Below are 14,706 nucleotides of genomic sequence, written 5' to 3'. Positions count from 1 at the left end.
AGTAGTGTGGTGGGGGCACTGTTTTCACACAAATCATTTGTTCATACAGACATGTTTCAGTCGTGAGATTTGTATTTTTGCTAATCCACCATGAGCAGTGCACTGTGAGATATAGAGAGACAATGAACAAATAGACATGGAGGAATACGTACCCAGCCAAGGGAGGGAGGCAGAGAGAGAATCTCAAGGCCAGACAGACAACAACCCACCAATGTGCATCCTCCTCTCATGAGATGTAGGGAGTGGTGAGCACTGGGGGTCTCGGATTACAGGGCCTTTTTGACTCAGCCTAATGGTAAACAAAAGCCTCTTCTCCCTCCGTCCCACGATTGTCCTTGCGTAACACTGTGTAACCAGGATTACAGTGATTTACAGTAGCTGTTGGCTAGTAAGGATGACACGATTATGACATTTTAAATGCTGATTAATAAGTCGTCGTCATTTTTGTCGTTGAACACTGGGAACATATGAATAAAGAATTACATTTCTGCTTAGTTTTTTAGGCTTTGGAGTTGCACAGGGCATATATGGCAAATAACCATCCAAGACACATTTGATAATAACTTCATACTTAAAAGAAAAAAAAACATTAATAGTAGAAATAGCCGATTCACAAGCTCACAACGCATGAGCTTGTAGAACTGCTATTTCCACAATTTTTTGGAAACGTTTGAAAATATTTGCACCTTTCTCAACATGATGGAAATGCTTATGACAATTGTGCAAAAAATATTTGATCTCAAATCAGATTATTTCAAATAATTGCTATCAGGCGATTATGTTACCGTAATGTGACACAGGCCTAGTAGCTAGTCTCTGTTGTTGTCTTCTCATTCTGAGGTTGTCCTCTGATATGATCCCTACTTCACTGACTCTGCTGTTTCACCCAACACGTCCACTTACTGTATATGACCTCTGATTTAGCTTAAATGGCGTGGTGCATCTGTATGTTGAGAGCTCGCTTTCCGCCAGCCTATGTAAGATGGTGCGCTTACTTTGGCACGTTTCACGTATAGACTGGTGGAGATTTCATCGTTGTCATCACCCTTTATTTCACCTCGAGAAGGCATTAAGAAGTGACCTAACCTTCCTTTGCAATGGAATGAGGCAAATATTGCCTATCCAACATTTGCCGTGGAGCGTCCAGGAGCTTAAAACAGTGTGTGGATGTTTTATCCTCTCCTTGATTCTCGCCTTGATGTCCAGCACCTGGCATAAGATGTGCACACCTGGCATAAGATGTGCACACCTGGCATAAGATGTGCACACAATCTTCTCTGTGAAGAGACACAGAGATCACGGGCAACTATGACACACACATGCATGGGTTGTTTTACTATTAACCATGATATGTTTCTGTCGTCTCTCATAAGTCTGAATTCCAAAACTGTTACTTTTCAGGATTCAAATGAAAAAGTAGCAAAAGTAGAAAATCCACAGCTCAAACGCGTCGCTTCGTGCCTCGTTTCGAGCTTGTAGATTTGATGCTTTTGTGAGACACTGTAGTCGTGACTCATGATCAAGTAGTAGGGCGTTAAATTAGGAAAAAAACAAAATGTCAGAATATGGAGTTAAGAGGTTTCTGCCAGACAGAAACGATTTAAAGGATCAGTGGTGGGCACGTCATCATAAAATGCAGCTCACTGAAAAACGCAGGCTGCTTTGGAATAATGAATGAATTAATATCTGGCATTAATATCAGGCATATTGGATTGCCCGATATGTTTTTTGTTAACTTCTGTTAACTTGTTACACACACACATGTACAGTATGCGCTTGTAAGAGATGATAATATGCATTGCATATGTATTTTGAAGGTTTCCAGGGCAAATTTACTTTGGTACAGTGTTGAGAGAAGTAAAACGGACCCAGATTTGAAAGAATATACGCAGAATGTAAATACCGTATTAAAATGATTCCTTGGGATGGGACACAATGTGATTCGTAAAATGGGAAAAAAATGACATCAGTTTTCCCGGGACAGTTAAGGCCATTATGTCAGATGAAGGAGTATCAGTGGGATAAAAGTGCCTATTAGTTTCAAGTGTTATTACTCTGGTCCTGTGTTTGTGGTCTGTGTGCTCATATCAGCTGCATAATATGCAGCTGGCTACATGCCACTGTCTCTTTGCAGTTGGAGGATTACAGCATTAAGGCTCAGTGTCCTTGCGGCACTGGAGAAAAAAGAACGTCTTTGTGAGCAGCTTTATAAAAACAGAACTCTGTGAGGCAGTGAGACAGGGAGGCTGTTCATTTTATGTTCAGCCTTTTCCTGAGAGCTTACTAGCTGAATTTTCATGTGAGACAAATTGAGCTATTTTAAAGGACCACTTCACCACTTTTCAACTTCTCTTCCTATAATTGGTCCTAACTAATGTTCATGATAAAATACCACCATTTTGTCCTACTCAGTCTGTGTCTCATAGGAAGGCTGTGGGCAGTTCAGAAACCCGTCCACCAGTGACATCATCGATGGTGAATCCAAGCTAATAGAAACGGCAGGCTTTCTTTTCCTGAAAAGTTGCAATGCAAAAGTTGAAGCCATCGTTCTCACGATAATAAAAATCTAAATATATTTTAAAACAAATCTTGTTTAAAAACAATCTGCCTAATGATGATGTCACTGGTGGACGGGTGTCCGAACTGCCCAAAGCCCTCCTATGAGACACAGACTGAGTAGGAAAAAATGGTGGTGTTTTATCATGAACATTAGTGAGGACCAATTATATGAAGAGATGTTGAAAAGTGGTGAAGTGGTCCTTTAAGGGACTGTTCAAAGTTCAAAGGGGACATACAGTATAGGGCCAGGTCCTTCCTGCTGCCTATACGTACGTAAGAGACCATTTGAATTTAACTACACCCTGGGATTCCTATTGTGGGCATATTAAAGGCAAATGTTTTCTAAATGGTTAAAACAATACAGCTAAAACAGCAGATCTACAAGCATACAACAGGTTGCGACGTGACACATTGTGAGCTTGTATATCAACTATTTTCACTATTCATGTTACAACAAAATGTAATAATTAAATCATTTGGTCCCCGGTATTTTTTGTCACTGTATATTTGTTGAAAGTGTTATGAGCAGTGGTCGCTATTAATACAGCACCCAGGGTACTTTCGGACCCTCTGTCCGCCAACACTGGCCTGACCGGGACGAGCCAGTGACCTTTCTGATTCCCAGAAGGCCTCTCTACCCATTCAGCTATGGCTGCCCGCAATTGGTTAATATGATACCGCCGTACCCACAGGACAGCTTTGTTATCATCATGTCATGTACTGTACAGTCAGAAACCATCTGAACAGTATTGTCATCACAAATTCTATTGCAGCTGAGCGAACAGACTTAGTCACAAAGATGAGGAAATAGCATCAGCAGCTAACGTGGTGGCCATGTTTGACATGTGGTGGTAGTTTAAACTCCTGAATGAACTGTCTGGTGCTGGGACTCTGGTGCAACGCACAGGTCCTCGCTCTACTCCTGGTGAGAGCAGGAGTGGACCTGGTGAGACGTAGGAGGGGCCCAGACAGGAGACAACCCACAGAGCCTAGTCCCTCCATGCACCAGAAGTGTACCTCCCAGCCCTGGCAGAGTAGTTCTGGAGTAGTTCCAACGGATTGTGTGCCCCTGGTTTTTCCCTAGTGGGACCGATTGAGGGCAGCTACTGGGACGTAAGTCGGGACTTGATCACTCCCGGCTGGGTCGCTTGAGTGAGGGGTATGATGTTGAGAGACCCGAAACCCCGTTGACCTCAGGATACATCACTGAGGATACGTCCCAGGTGCATCCATGCAATGTTTTTTATTTTTATATTTTTAGTTTAATGCTTTAGCTTGCGTTGATGAGTCAACTGTTGCTGTATCAGTTCCAGGCCTGATAAAGATGATCACCTCTCTGTCCATTTATTACTACCAGTTGCACAAATAATGCTTGGGTATATCATGTGACAAAATCTTGTATTACGGTGTAACATTTAATTCAACTGGAAACGCTTTCTAGTAGCCTGGTAAACCATGAATTCACATTATCATGTGTCTTCTGCAGACCAGTCTAGCCCAAAGCGCTGGGAGGGTGTTTCGCAGAAACCAAAATGTGGAAGAGACAATCAGCGTCCACACTCAGGGCCATTTGATTGACAGGCACTGGGGCGACTGTGGCGACTGTGGCTCAAGAGGTAGAGCAGGTCGTCCAATGATCCATGGGTCGGCGGTTCGAATCCCGGCTCCTCCTGTCTACATGTCGAAGTGTCCTTGGGCAAGACACTGAACCCCAAATTGCTCCCGATGTGCTGGTTGGTACCTTGCATGGCTTCCGCCGCAATCGGTGTATGAATGTGTGTGTGAATGTAATGCACAATCTATGTAAAGCGTCTTGGATAAAGTTTACCATTTACCACTGATTGGCTACAAATGAATGAATGTGAAGTCACATGACCGGAATGGTTTAACATTGTGTACTTTTCTGTGATGTTTTGTTCCATCAGAAATTCATCGAGTTTGAGGACACGTTGGAGACGGAGAAGAAGGAGCTGCAGATGCAGGTGGAGTTTCTGGAGCTGCAGGGGAAACAACTGGAGCTCAAGACCAAAAACTACTCTGACCAGAGTGAGTGGAAACTACGCACAACTACACCCATCTGTTCAGACTCTGTAGACTCAAGGACCCCCAAATTGATATGTATCTGGCCGGGAACCCCCCCCCCCCCCCCCCCCATCTGAAAGGGTTTTGTGCCAGGGACCCCCAAAATAGAAGGTTTATGTTTAAACATTTTCAAAATTAGTTTAAATTTTCAAAATTATTCAGAACTGTCCAAACATTTTTGATATTGATCAATATCAAAACATTAAAAAAATAGCAGATGTTCAAGCTCGCTGGAGAGACATGGTGTACCCTGTGACTGAACAAACACTATACAGCAATGATTACTATCTGAATTTAGAGCTTTACGTAACATTTTTCTTCAACCACTGAGAAACCTGTGGTCTTCACTCCCGACCCCTTTAACTATTAGATAACATTTGCATGCAGATTGCATATGAAAAAGTTTGAGGACCATATTTGAACTCATTACTTTCATTCAAACAATACAAGACAAGAGTTACTGATTGTTCTTCTGTGTTCCTCAGTCACTCGTCTGGAGGAGCGTGAGTCTGACATGAAGAAGGAATACAACGCCCTGCATCAGCGCCACACTGAGGTAAGTGTGACACATAGACACATCTATGTAATGTGCGGTCACGGTGATGTTTCTCCCTGTTGTCTCACCTGAAGCTTAATGAATTCATGAATTCATTAAAAATTCAAAGGACAACAATGGAGAAATGCATAATTGATTGATTGATTGATTGATTGATTGATTGATTCAATTATTCATTCATTCATTTATTCATTTATTCATTTTCCGCCTTGGTTTCCTTTGTGGTCCTTACTCAATTCATCAAGACATCCAACACTAAAAGCTACAGTAGTATTATACAGTTCATTTTGGCAAGTGGCAAGTGGATCATAATTTAGGCCTAAAGTTGTGGAAATAATACTTGTTTTCACACTACAACCGTCTATGATCTGCTGATTGCCCTTGGAGCCGGGCAGTTATAAACACTGCCATAATCCACTGCATTATGTCAGCAGCATAATCTGATTATGTTGCTGCTGTTATGTTTCACAAGACCTTCCCCCACAATGTACAGAATATCAAGGGAACTGAATAATGAACACCAAATTAATTATTAACGGCATCATTATCATCCTCTTTACTTGATTTGTTTATTTAGACGGGACACAGCATATTAATGGACATTACATATGTATGCAATTTAAATATGCGGGTACCGGATTTAGCAAAGATGCTAATTTACATCCGCAGTCCCCACACAAAGCATAAAATCAAAACAAGCAGACAGTGGAATAGATTACATTAAAAATAATTCTACATGAATTATCAGCCATCATGACATCATCACCATGTTGTGTTAGTTTATAGCTAATCTCATAATGTATGGATGGCCATTTATGTCCATTCAAACTGCCGGCATTAGTGACTCGAGTCATCAACAATTTATTCAAAAGTACTCAGTAAAAGTATCAATACTCCAATGCAAAAATACGCTAAGTAAATGTCCGGTATTTAAAATGTAATTGAGTAAAAGTACAAAAAATATATATTTGCAATTTTCTGTTGTGTAACAAAATATATAGGGCTTAGGCTGATTGATGATGATCTGCTGTCCCTTCTCATCCCAGATGATTCAGACCTACGTGGAATATATAGAACGCTCTAAAATGCAACAGGTGGTGGGAAGTAACAGCCAGTCAGAAGCCCCAGGCGGTGGACGAACGTAAGTTATCGACTGTGTGTGTGCGTGCGTGCGTGTGCGTACGGCACGTGCGATTATAATTTGCATATTGTACTGTTAATCTACGTATTCCTTCAATATTTCGCCTTAGCATAGACTCTGGTTTGTTGTGGCATGTCCTTGTCTTCTGTCGTCTTTCTCTAATGTGTCTGTGTCTGTCTGTCTGCGTCTGTCTGTCTGTATGTCTGTCTGTCTGTGTGCTCCCATGTGCACAGTCAACGCCACACATGGAGGAAAAGGTAATTTAAACAAAGTCTCCCCCACCTGAAAATAATTGATGTCGAGTGGAAACCTTGTATGTCCACAAAAAAAGTCCTATTTTGTTATGTTTAAAAATAGTGAAAATGAGATTTGTTTTTTCACTACTTTAGTGTAACACTTTTGTATAGGTACAAAAAAGAAAATGCATGAAAAGTTGAAATGTGCAGATACAAGGTTTCTTTTCCGACAGCAACAGAATCTACGTTCAAACCTCTCCCCTTATAGTGCTGTTAAGCAAGCAGCCATCCTGCTGCATCCTGCCCCTCAGACAAAACAATATCCCCCCATATTCATCTTATCGTTGCTGTCTAGGCAGAAACCTCTTATCTCCATATATATTCTAACTTTTTGTATTTTATCAATCAAGAATGCTCAAAAACGCTGGCAGTGGCTTCAGACTGTTCTAGAGAAACTCTGGCAGTTAATGAGTTCATTGTAATCGGAGAAAACGTTTAAAATAATGGTGATATTGATTTGAAGTCATATGGCCCAGCAGGTCATGAGGTCATGAGCCCTGTAGGTCGTGTTAGGGCAGTGGTTCCAAACTGGTGTGCCAACAACATATTATTACTGCGATACACAGGATAACTCTACAGGGTGCACAATGCACATAGAACATTTGCCGATCTACCAGATCACACTTATCGCGATGTCAAGCTCACGGTGTGTCAGAGCGCGATACATTGTGCGCTTGTTGATCATCTGTTTTCACTATGAATACAGACATGCCTTCGGATTGTGACTTGCCCATTGGTGTGCCTTTGGGTAAAAATATTTTGAAACACTTTGCGTTGTTTTGATCTACTTTTGATGCTTTTGTCTGACGCTGTAGTGTAGTGTGATAAAGTAGGGCGTTGATTTAAGGGGGAGAACACAAAAAGTTAGAATATGGTGATAGGTTTCTGCACGACAGCGATGATATGCTGCTGCCTTGACCTACCTTCTCCTCTGCCTCCATCATTTGGTTCTGTGTGCCTGACTGTCTATGCCTGTCTGTCTGCCTGTCTGTCTGTCTGCCTGTCTCATATACTGCCTGTCTGTCTGCTTGTCTCATATACTATCTGTCTGCCTGCCCATCTTTACAGTATTTACACAATGAAACATTTTCCAGAGACAAGATATATCTGTTTTCATTTAATAATGTTATACTCTGGTTGTGTAACATGGACCCACGTACCACGACTTGGATCAACGCACTTCTCGTTTGGTTTATTGCAGTGGTTTTCAAAACCGCTTCCGCGTCGGCGGCCCACTAGCTCCAACCTCCAAAGTGTTCGCGGCCCACCCATCAGACTACTTAACGCGCAAAGTGGTCGGATGGGTGGGTGACCGCATGCATTTTCATGGCATGCGAAATCTGAGTAGTTCTTCCACCACTGCTATTATGTCCTCCCCCACTCGGTGTGAGTCTCACGCTCGTGGTCTCCGTGTCTCCCTGTGTCTCCTGTCTCTCCCAGCAGCAAAGCAGAGCGCCCGCCGTCACTGAGCCTGTACCCCAACGCCGAAGGAATGGTACGTGGTGGGGGTCACGGGGGGGCTAAGATGATGCCCGGAAAAGACACCTGGCAGGTCAGCGAGCTTGGCCAGCCCAACTACGGCTCCTCCGGCTATCAGGTGTGCCAGACGCGGCCCAGAATCTCTCCCCGTCCATCCGCCGCCTCGGAGGAGTGCAGGGGAGAGAGGCTGGCCTTCACCACCATCCTGCTATAGCCACACCCACAAGGACACCCCTCCCCCCACGCCTGCTTGTTTCACTCAGGGGCGTCATTTGAGCCATCGGGATGGCAATTGCCACACCCTTGTGTTCACATTTAACCTTAAATTTGGTTATTTTATGCATATTACTGTCCCCAACTACATGTGACACGTGTTGTAATTTAGATTAGCCTTAAATTGTATGCAACCATTCATTTAGTAACGACTTTAAAACGTGTTATAGGAGAACATTTTCAAACATTTTCTCTTTTTGCCCCCGTAGTGAAAATAGTTGACCTACAAGCTCTACAAGTAGATCAACTATTTTTGTTATTTTAGAAATGGGGCTATGGTAACTTATTTTTTGCCACCCACTATTTATTTCTGAAAACACGTGTCACTTTAAAGATACATCATTTTGATCAAGTCACATGTGTGACTTTTATCGTAAGCTAGAATCCATGGGGTTTGTTGGAAAACATGTTGACTCAAGCAAGCAGAGGGGTCCTTGTTTGTTTTCTCGTGGTTTTTTTCTTTATGACTTGTGTGATTATTTTCCTGTGGGGTTGTGGAGTTTCAGCTTCCATCGTGTTGTGTATATAGTGTATAAGCCTTGTGTTTGTAAGTGTACCCTCCTTCACATTGTGCAATTTCAGTTTAGGTGGTGTACCAGTAGTTTTAGTTTTTAGGGACTGTTCAAATGCCCGATGTTCAGGCCACAAAGAGGCTGTGATGGCGTCGTAATGCCTGATTTTGCGGAGTCCCACACCCACGCGTAGCGTACCAAGCATAAAAGGCCATGTCTTAGTTCTGCTGGATCTTTCCAGTAGTCCCTCCCTAAAGGTTTTGTGTAGTTTCTATTTGGTGACGAAATTGTCAATACATTTAGTCATAGTTGTAGTCACCGCAACTTACTACTAGTATAGTTTTTTATTTAGTTTTTTCAGTGAAGAAAAGGTAGTCGACGAACATTTTTCATAGTTTTTTTAGTCAATGGAATTAACACTTCCTCAAGCCTCAATGTGTGATTTTGGCGGTATGTTTTTAGATTTTTGGCAGTATGTAGCAGCAGCTAAAACATCGTACATGTACACATTTTGTTAATAGGAAAGTGTGCAGGACTCCTTTTACACTGTTAATACAAGTGTAATACAACATGTTTCAGTGTTGAGGTTTTATTTTGCCTTTTGGTCCATGTGCTCCTCTTCCTCCTCTTCATGAAAGGAGGACGGCTCCGAGTCGGACTCCGTGGCGGCCACACCCAGCAGCGCGGGGAGCAAGTCCAACACGCCCACCTCGTCCGTCCCGTCCGCCTCTGTCACGCCGCTCAACGAGGGCTTCCTCCCGGCGGCAGAGTTTGACGCCATGCGGACCGGTGGCGGCAACCGCAGGAAAGGTGCCAAGCGCCTCAGCCGGAACATGGAGGTGCAGGTGTCCCAGGAAACCAGAAACGTGAGCATTGGTAAGAGCCGTAGTTCCCCCACCCCACTTCTTACATCTGATAAAAGCTATGACCTGAGCATACCCACTCATACACAACAGTCATACACAACAGTCATACACAACACTGACAAGCTCTCAATGTGCCTGCGACGCTTTGAGAGCTTGTAGATACAGTAGGCATTTCTTCTATTTAAAAAAAAGATTAGAGCATTGAAGTGGTCAAACTAGCAATATGTTTTCTGTGGGTTACACGTCCGCCATGTAGGTGAACATGCAAGACCCTTAAGATACTATACTGATGCATGTTTTCTGTGATGCTTTTCATGCAGGTATGGGTAGCAGTGACGAGTGGTCTGAGTTTCAGGAGATCATCGATTCCACCCCAGAGTTGGACATGTGTGTGGACCCCCGGGTCTACGGAGGAGGCAGCAGGTAGGAAGACCTCAAACCAGCCACAATGCACATGCAAACAAATTGTCGCTGTCGGGCAGAAACCTCATATGCTCCATATGCTAACCTTTTGTGTTGTTTTTTCCTGTAAATTAACGGCCTACTTGATCACATGCAGCATCACAGAAAAGCGTGTACCGTAAAGAGGTGCGAACGGCAAACATGCATACACTCAAATGTGTGCTTCTGCCTAGCTGCATAGACACACACACACATATACACAAACGTGTGAACATAAGAGGGGGGTTGCCCATAAGTCTGACATTTTGTTAGTTCGACCTACGTGGCCGCTTAAGACGGAGGTTAGGGTTTAGCGATCTATGTGGCCGGTTAAGACTGAGGTTAGTATTAGCAACCTACGTGGCTGGTTAAGACTGAGGTTAGTATTAGCAACCTACGTGGCTGGTTAAGACTGAGGTTAGTATTAGCAACCTACGTACGTGGCTGGTTAAGACTGAGGTTAGGGTTTAGCGATCTACGTGGCCGGTTAAAACTGAGGTTAGGGTTTAGTGATCTACGTGGCCGGTTAAAACTGAGGTTAGGGTTTAGCGATCTACGTGGCCGGTTCAGACTGAGGTTAGTATTAGCAACCTACGTGGCTGGTTAAGACTGAGGTTGGGGTTTGGGATAGTGATAGTAATCGGTCGGACTAACGGGAGGTCGGAACAATGACATGTTACCCTTACCCATCATGGGTCAGAGGACACGGCTGGGCTCCTTCTCAGCTGTCCATGTGTCTCAGTCCCTCCCAGGGCATAGTGAACTGTCCATGTGTCTCAGTCCCTCCCAGGGCATAGTGAACTGTCCATGTGTCTCAGTCCCTCCCAGGGCATAGTGAACGAGGCCTTTGGCATCAACACCGACTCTCTTTACCACGAGATCAAGGACGCCAAGTCGGACATCATCGGAGACGTGGACGCGGGAGCCGAGCTTTTAGGTCAGTGGTTCGGTTCTCAAACGTCTTTGACTCAGATCACCCCTGTAAATAACGTTTTCATCTAGTCTACCCCTGAATTTCATTGAACTTTATAGCTCCTTTTGTCATATTAACGGTACGTAAATATGTAAATCTTTCCCGCAAACATATAGTATGTCACAAACTGGAGAGAATATTTGTTTCCATTAGGACAGACTGAAAACAACATCTATACTTGGGGTTGCACTTAAACCCCGGCATTCTTATTCTGGGGGGGACATTCACCAGAACTAGCCGATCTACAAGCTCACAACACGTCACATTGTGACGTGTTGTGAGCTTGTAGATCTGCTATAAGAGATTTGGTGTACTGTAGGCTAAAAAAAGAACGCACCAAGTACAGTTTTACTCTGGTCTGTTTTACGAAGGGTCTAAGTGACAAATTCCAAATATTATCAAAGTATTCTGAGGCACCCCTAGACTTACCCACTTACCCCTGGCACCCACTTTGAGAAGTCCTGTTCTAGGTACAAACTGCACTGCCAGTCAGTTTGGTCGGTTGTGTTGTGATTGTGAACTTGGGACACAACCGATTTAGAATTAAATTAATAAATATAAGAAAGAAAATGCTTGCCCACGATAAGAATCTCAGGTTGAAAGTGGTTAAACCTAGTTCCAAAATAAATCATACTGTCTCTGAGCATGCCCATTTTTTATTTGATTTGCTGGCTAGATGAAAGTGAGACGAGACCTCACGTGGAACGTATACGATATCTACCACATTATCTAGACTAGTGGTTCTCAACCTTTTCAGGCCATGACCCCCCAAAATAATCATAATATGAACTGGGGACCCCCCCACCCTGACAAGTACAGTTCCACAGATAAATATTGTCAACTATGTTTTTTTTAATGCATCAATTTGGCCCATTTTGACCATTTATTATCGCGTATATCTATTCTACGTCCGAGCATAGACATGGTAACGCCTCGCCTGCCTCTGATTGGCCTACCGACACTGCCCGTCTTGCCTGTCCTCCGAGATGCAAGGGTACTCCGTGGTGGGAAATAATACAAGTACAAGAGAATGGCAACACGCGACAGTAACTTGTAACTTAAATTTTTGTAGAAGAGGCAAACTAATATTGTTTGTGCCGTTTGCTTTGATTGAATAATTGATTGAACACGTATGTACTATGATTTGATTTGGCTGTGTTCTAAATGAAAGTGTTAGTGTTGATTATCGTGTATTAATCTAATTATAGATTAATACACGATATACTATTATACTAAAAATTATAAAGATCAAGGTATTAATCTAATTATAGTAAACTAATACTCTTTTTAATAGACCTTTTTACAGTACAATAATGTTTCAAGTTTACACATGTATACAAATAAACAGGCCAACGGGATAAACAATATTAGTTTGCCTCTTCTACAAAAGTCACTGTCGCGCGTGCCAAGCTGTCATTCTCTTGTATTATATCGTACTTGTATTATTTATTTATTTCCCACCACGGAGTAACCTCGCGGCAGACTATCCAGCATGTATCTTCCACCTCGGAGGAAACTCTGGTCAGGCCGGCAGTGTCGGTAGGCCAATCGGAGGCAGGCGGGGCGTTACCATGTCTATGCTCGGACGTAGAAAAGATATACGCTTTATTATCGTATAGTTTGTTGATTACTTTTGACACAGTACAGGTCTCATTTTTATTCATTTATTTTACTTTGGCGATATTAAGAAGGTCATTCAATTGTCACGTTAGAAATGTTCAGCTACCCTGCCTGCATACACTTACTGTATACTGTATGTTGGTTTGTTAACTGTTGAGTGAGAAAACAATGCTGCATATTTAGCAACCTGTAGGTTGAGAACCATGATTAGAGTCTAGTCATGGTAGGAAAGTGTTCAAGTGGAGGAAGGGAGGTAGGGAAGGCAGCTTGCCAAAAGGCATTGAAACAGCTGAGGCCGGTGTTTGTTTTATGTTGCATTAAAGTGGCGGCCGAGCGTCACATGATGCCAGGCTGTGTACACTGGATCTGACCTTTGACCCCTGCATGGCCCAGGCTGGACAGATTATCTCCCGTTGATATCCCATGATGCAGCACATGTCATCCTTCCATCGCACAGCACAGAAAAGCTTGCTTCTGCCATGGCGGCTGCACCTACCCAACCTCCTCACCCACACCCAGCTTCCTATCCATGTATTCCCCCTGAGTTGTTGGGGGGGGGGGGGGGGGGACCTATGTTATTATGTTCTCAAACGTTTTCATGACAAGACAATATAAGACAATATAATATTATGCATTTGACCGCAGACCCTCCATCTCAACATATGTTGTTCCAGGGACTCCCAGAAGCAAAGATTTGAGTTAAAAATGTTCACTTAAAAAAATAAATTATATAATCTTCTATGATTTCAGCCAATTGCGAAGGGGAAGTGGGTGTCTGTGTTTCATTATTTTGCTGTCTCTGAATGGTCTTGGTTTAGTGTGTGTGTGGGGCCGGGGCACAATGAAATAAGGAAATATAATTTGACACGCCCTCTCGTTCATCTGTTAATTAACTCTCACTCGTTTTGTTCTTTTTGTCCTGTTTTTGTACACGTCTGCTGCACACACCACTAGGGGAGTTCTCAGGTGTGTATCTGAACCATTGGTTGGTATCCCTCTCTGTCCATCACTTCTCCTTTCTCTTTTTAAGTGTGTAGACCAGTCGTTCTCAAACCTTTTCATCTCAAGGACCGCCCTGTAACTCTGAGAGTGTACAAATGGAACCAAATGGACCCGTGTACACTCTCAGAGTTACAGACCTGCAAGGGTACCATTTGGAACCCCCTCTACCTCCAGGGAAACCTGAGCGTCCCTGCCGGGCCCGGTTTGAGAACCTCTGGTGTAGACATTTTTCAATAACTGATTGCTATCAACTACTTAAACCCTATGCTTTGTTGTATGTCATAACACGGGAATTGCTGAGCTTGCAGATCGGCTATTTTCGACGATTGTTGGCCTATTTTTGCTGAATGTTCACCTATTATGACATGCTCAGTAAAGAGATGCTGGGGTTCAGGTGGTTAATTATCGTGCCTTTAATTAATATTAGACATAAGAGAACGCCTTTACTTTTCTCATTACAGCTCCTCTGAATTAGACACCTTCCAAAACGCAGTACTGTAGTGACTTTGTCATTATCGTTACCTTTTGAAAAACATTAACACATTTTAGAATCAATTTTCTCATGAATATCCACTGCTTGATTTGAACGAGTCCCTAATTATCCAAATGACCACCTAGTGACTCGGCAATTAGATTTGATTGGACAGCTCTACTATTACTATACAGTAGTTACCAGTGTCAAGGACATTTGAAAATGTCCATTCTACAAGCTCACAATGTGTCGCATCGCAACACATTGTCAGCTTGTAGATCGGCTATTTTCAAATGGCCGAAATGTTTATAGGGCTGACGTGGTTACTGCATGTTTTGTAATAATAATCTAAATCTACAAAGTAGTAACTAAAGTTATAACATAATTGCAGTGGAATAAAAAGTTCAATATTTGCCTCTGACGTGTAATGGCAT

At 42.9% G+C, this 14,706-nt stretch overlaps 1 protein-coding gene across 1 annotated transcript in view; it reads left to right on the top strand.

Annotated features, from left to right (window-relative positions):
- mapk8ip3 (mitogen-activated protein kinase 8 interacting protein 3) overlaps positions 1–14,706 on the top strand; it is a gene marked incomplete at its 3' end in the record, with an annotated part of 40,068 nt that overhangs the window by 5,380 nt on the left and 19,982 nt on the right. The window contains exons 3-11 of the mRNA XM_079520694.1: positions 4,485–4,605; positions 5,127–5,197; positions 6,244–6,338; positions 6,572–6,595; positions 8,075–8,231; positions 9,537–9,774; positions 10,085–10,187; positions 11,024–11,142; positions 13,753–13,764. Of these exons, the coding sequence (XP_079376820.1) occupies positions 4,485–4,605; positions 5,127–5,197; positions 6,244–6,338; positions 6,572–6,595; positions 8,075–8,231; positions 9,537–9,774; positions 10,085–10,187; positions 11,024–11,142; positions 13,753–13,764 (940 nt within the window). The remainder of the gene's footprint in view (positions 1–4,484; positions 4,606–5,126; positions 5,198–6,243; positions 6,339–6,571; positions 6,596–8,074; positions 8,232–9,536; positions 9,775–10,084; positions 10,188–11,023; positions 11,143–13,752; positions 13,765–14,706) is intronic.

Source organism: Electrona antarctica (assembly GCF_951216825.1).
Source record: "Electrona antarctica genome assembly, chromosome: 14".
Classification (NCBI taxonomy): domain Eukaryota; kingdom Metazoa; phylum Chordata; class Actinopteri; order Myctophiformes; family Myctophidae; genus Electrona; species Electrona antarctica.
This window is presented reverse-complemented; position numbering and strand designations above follow the sequence as displayed.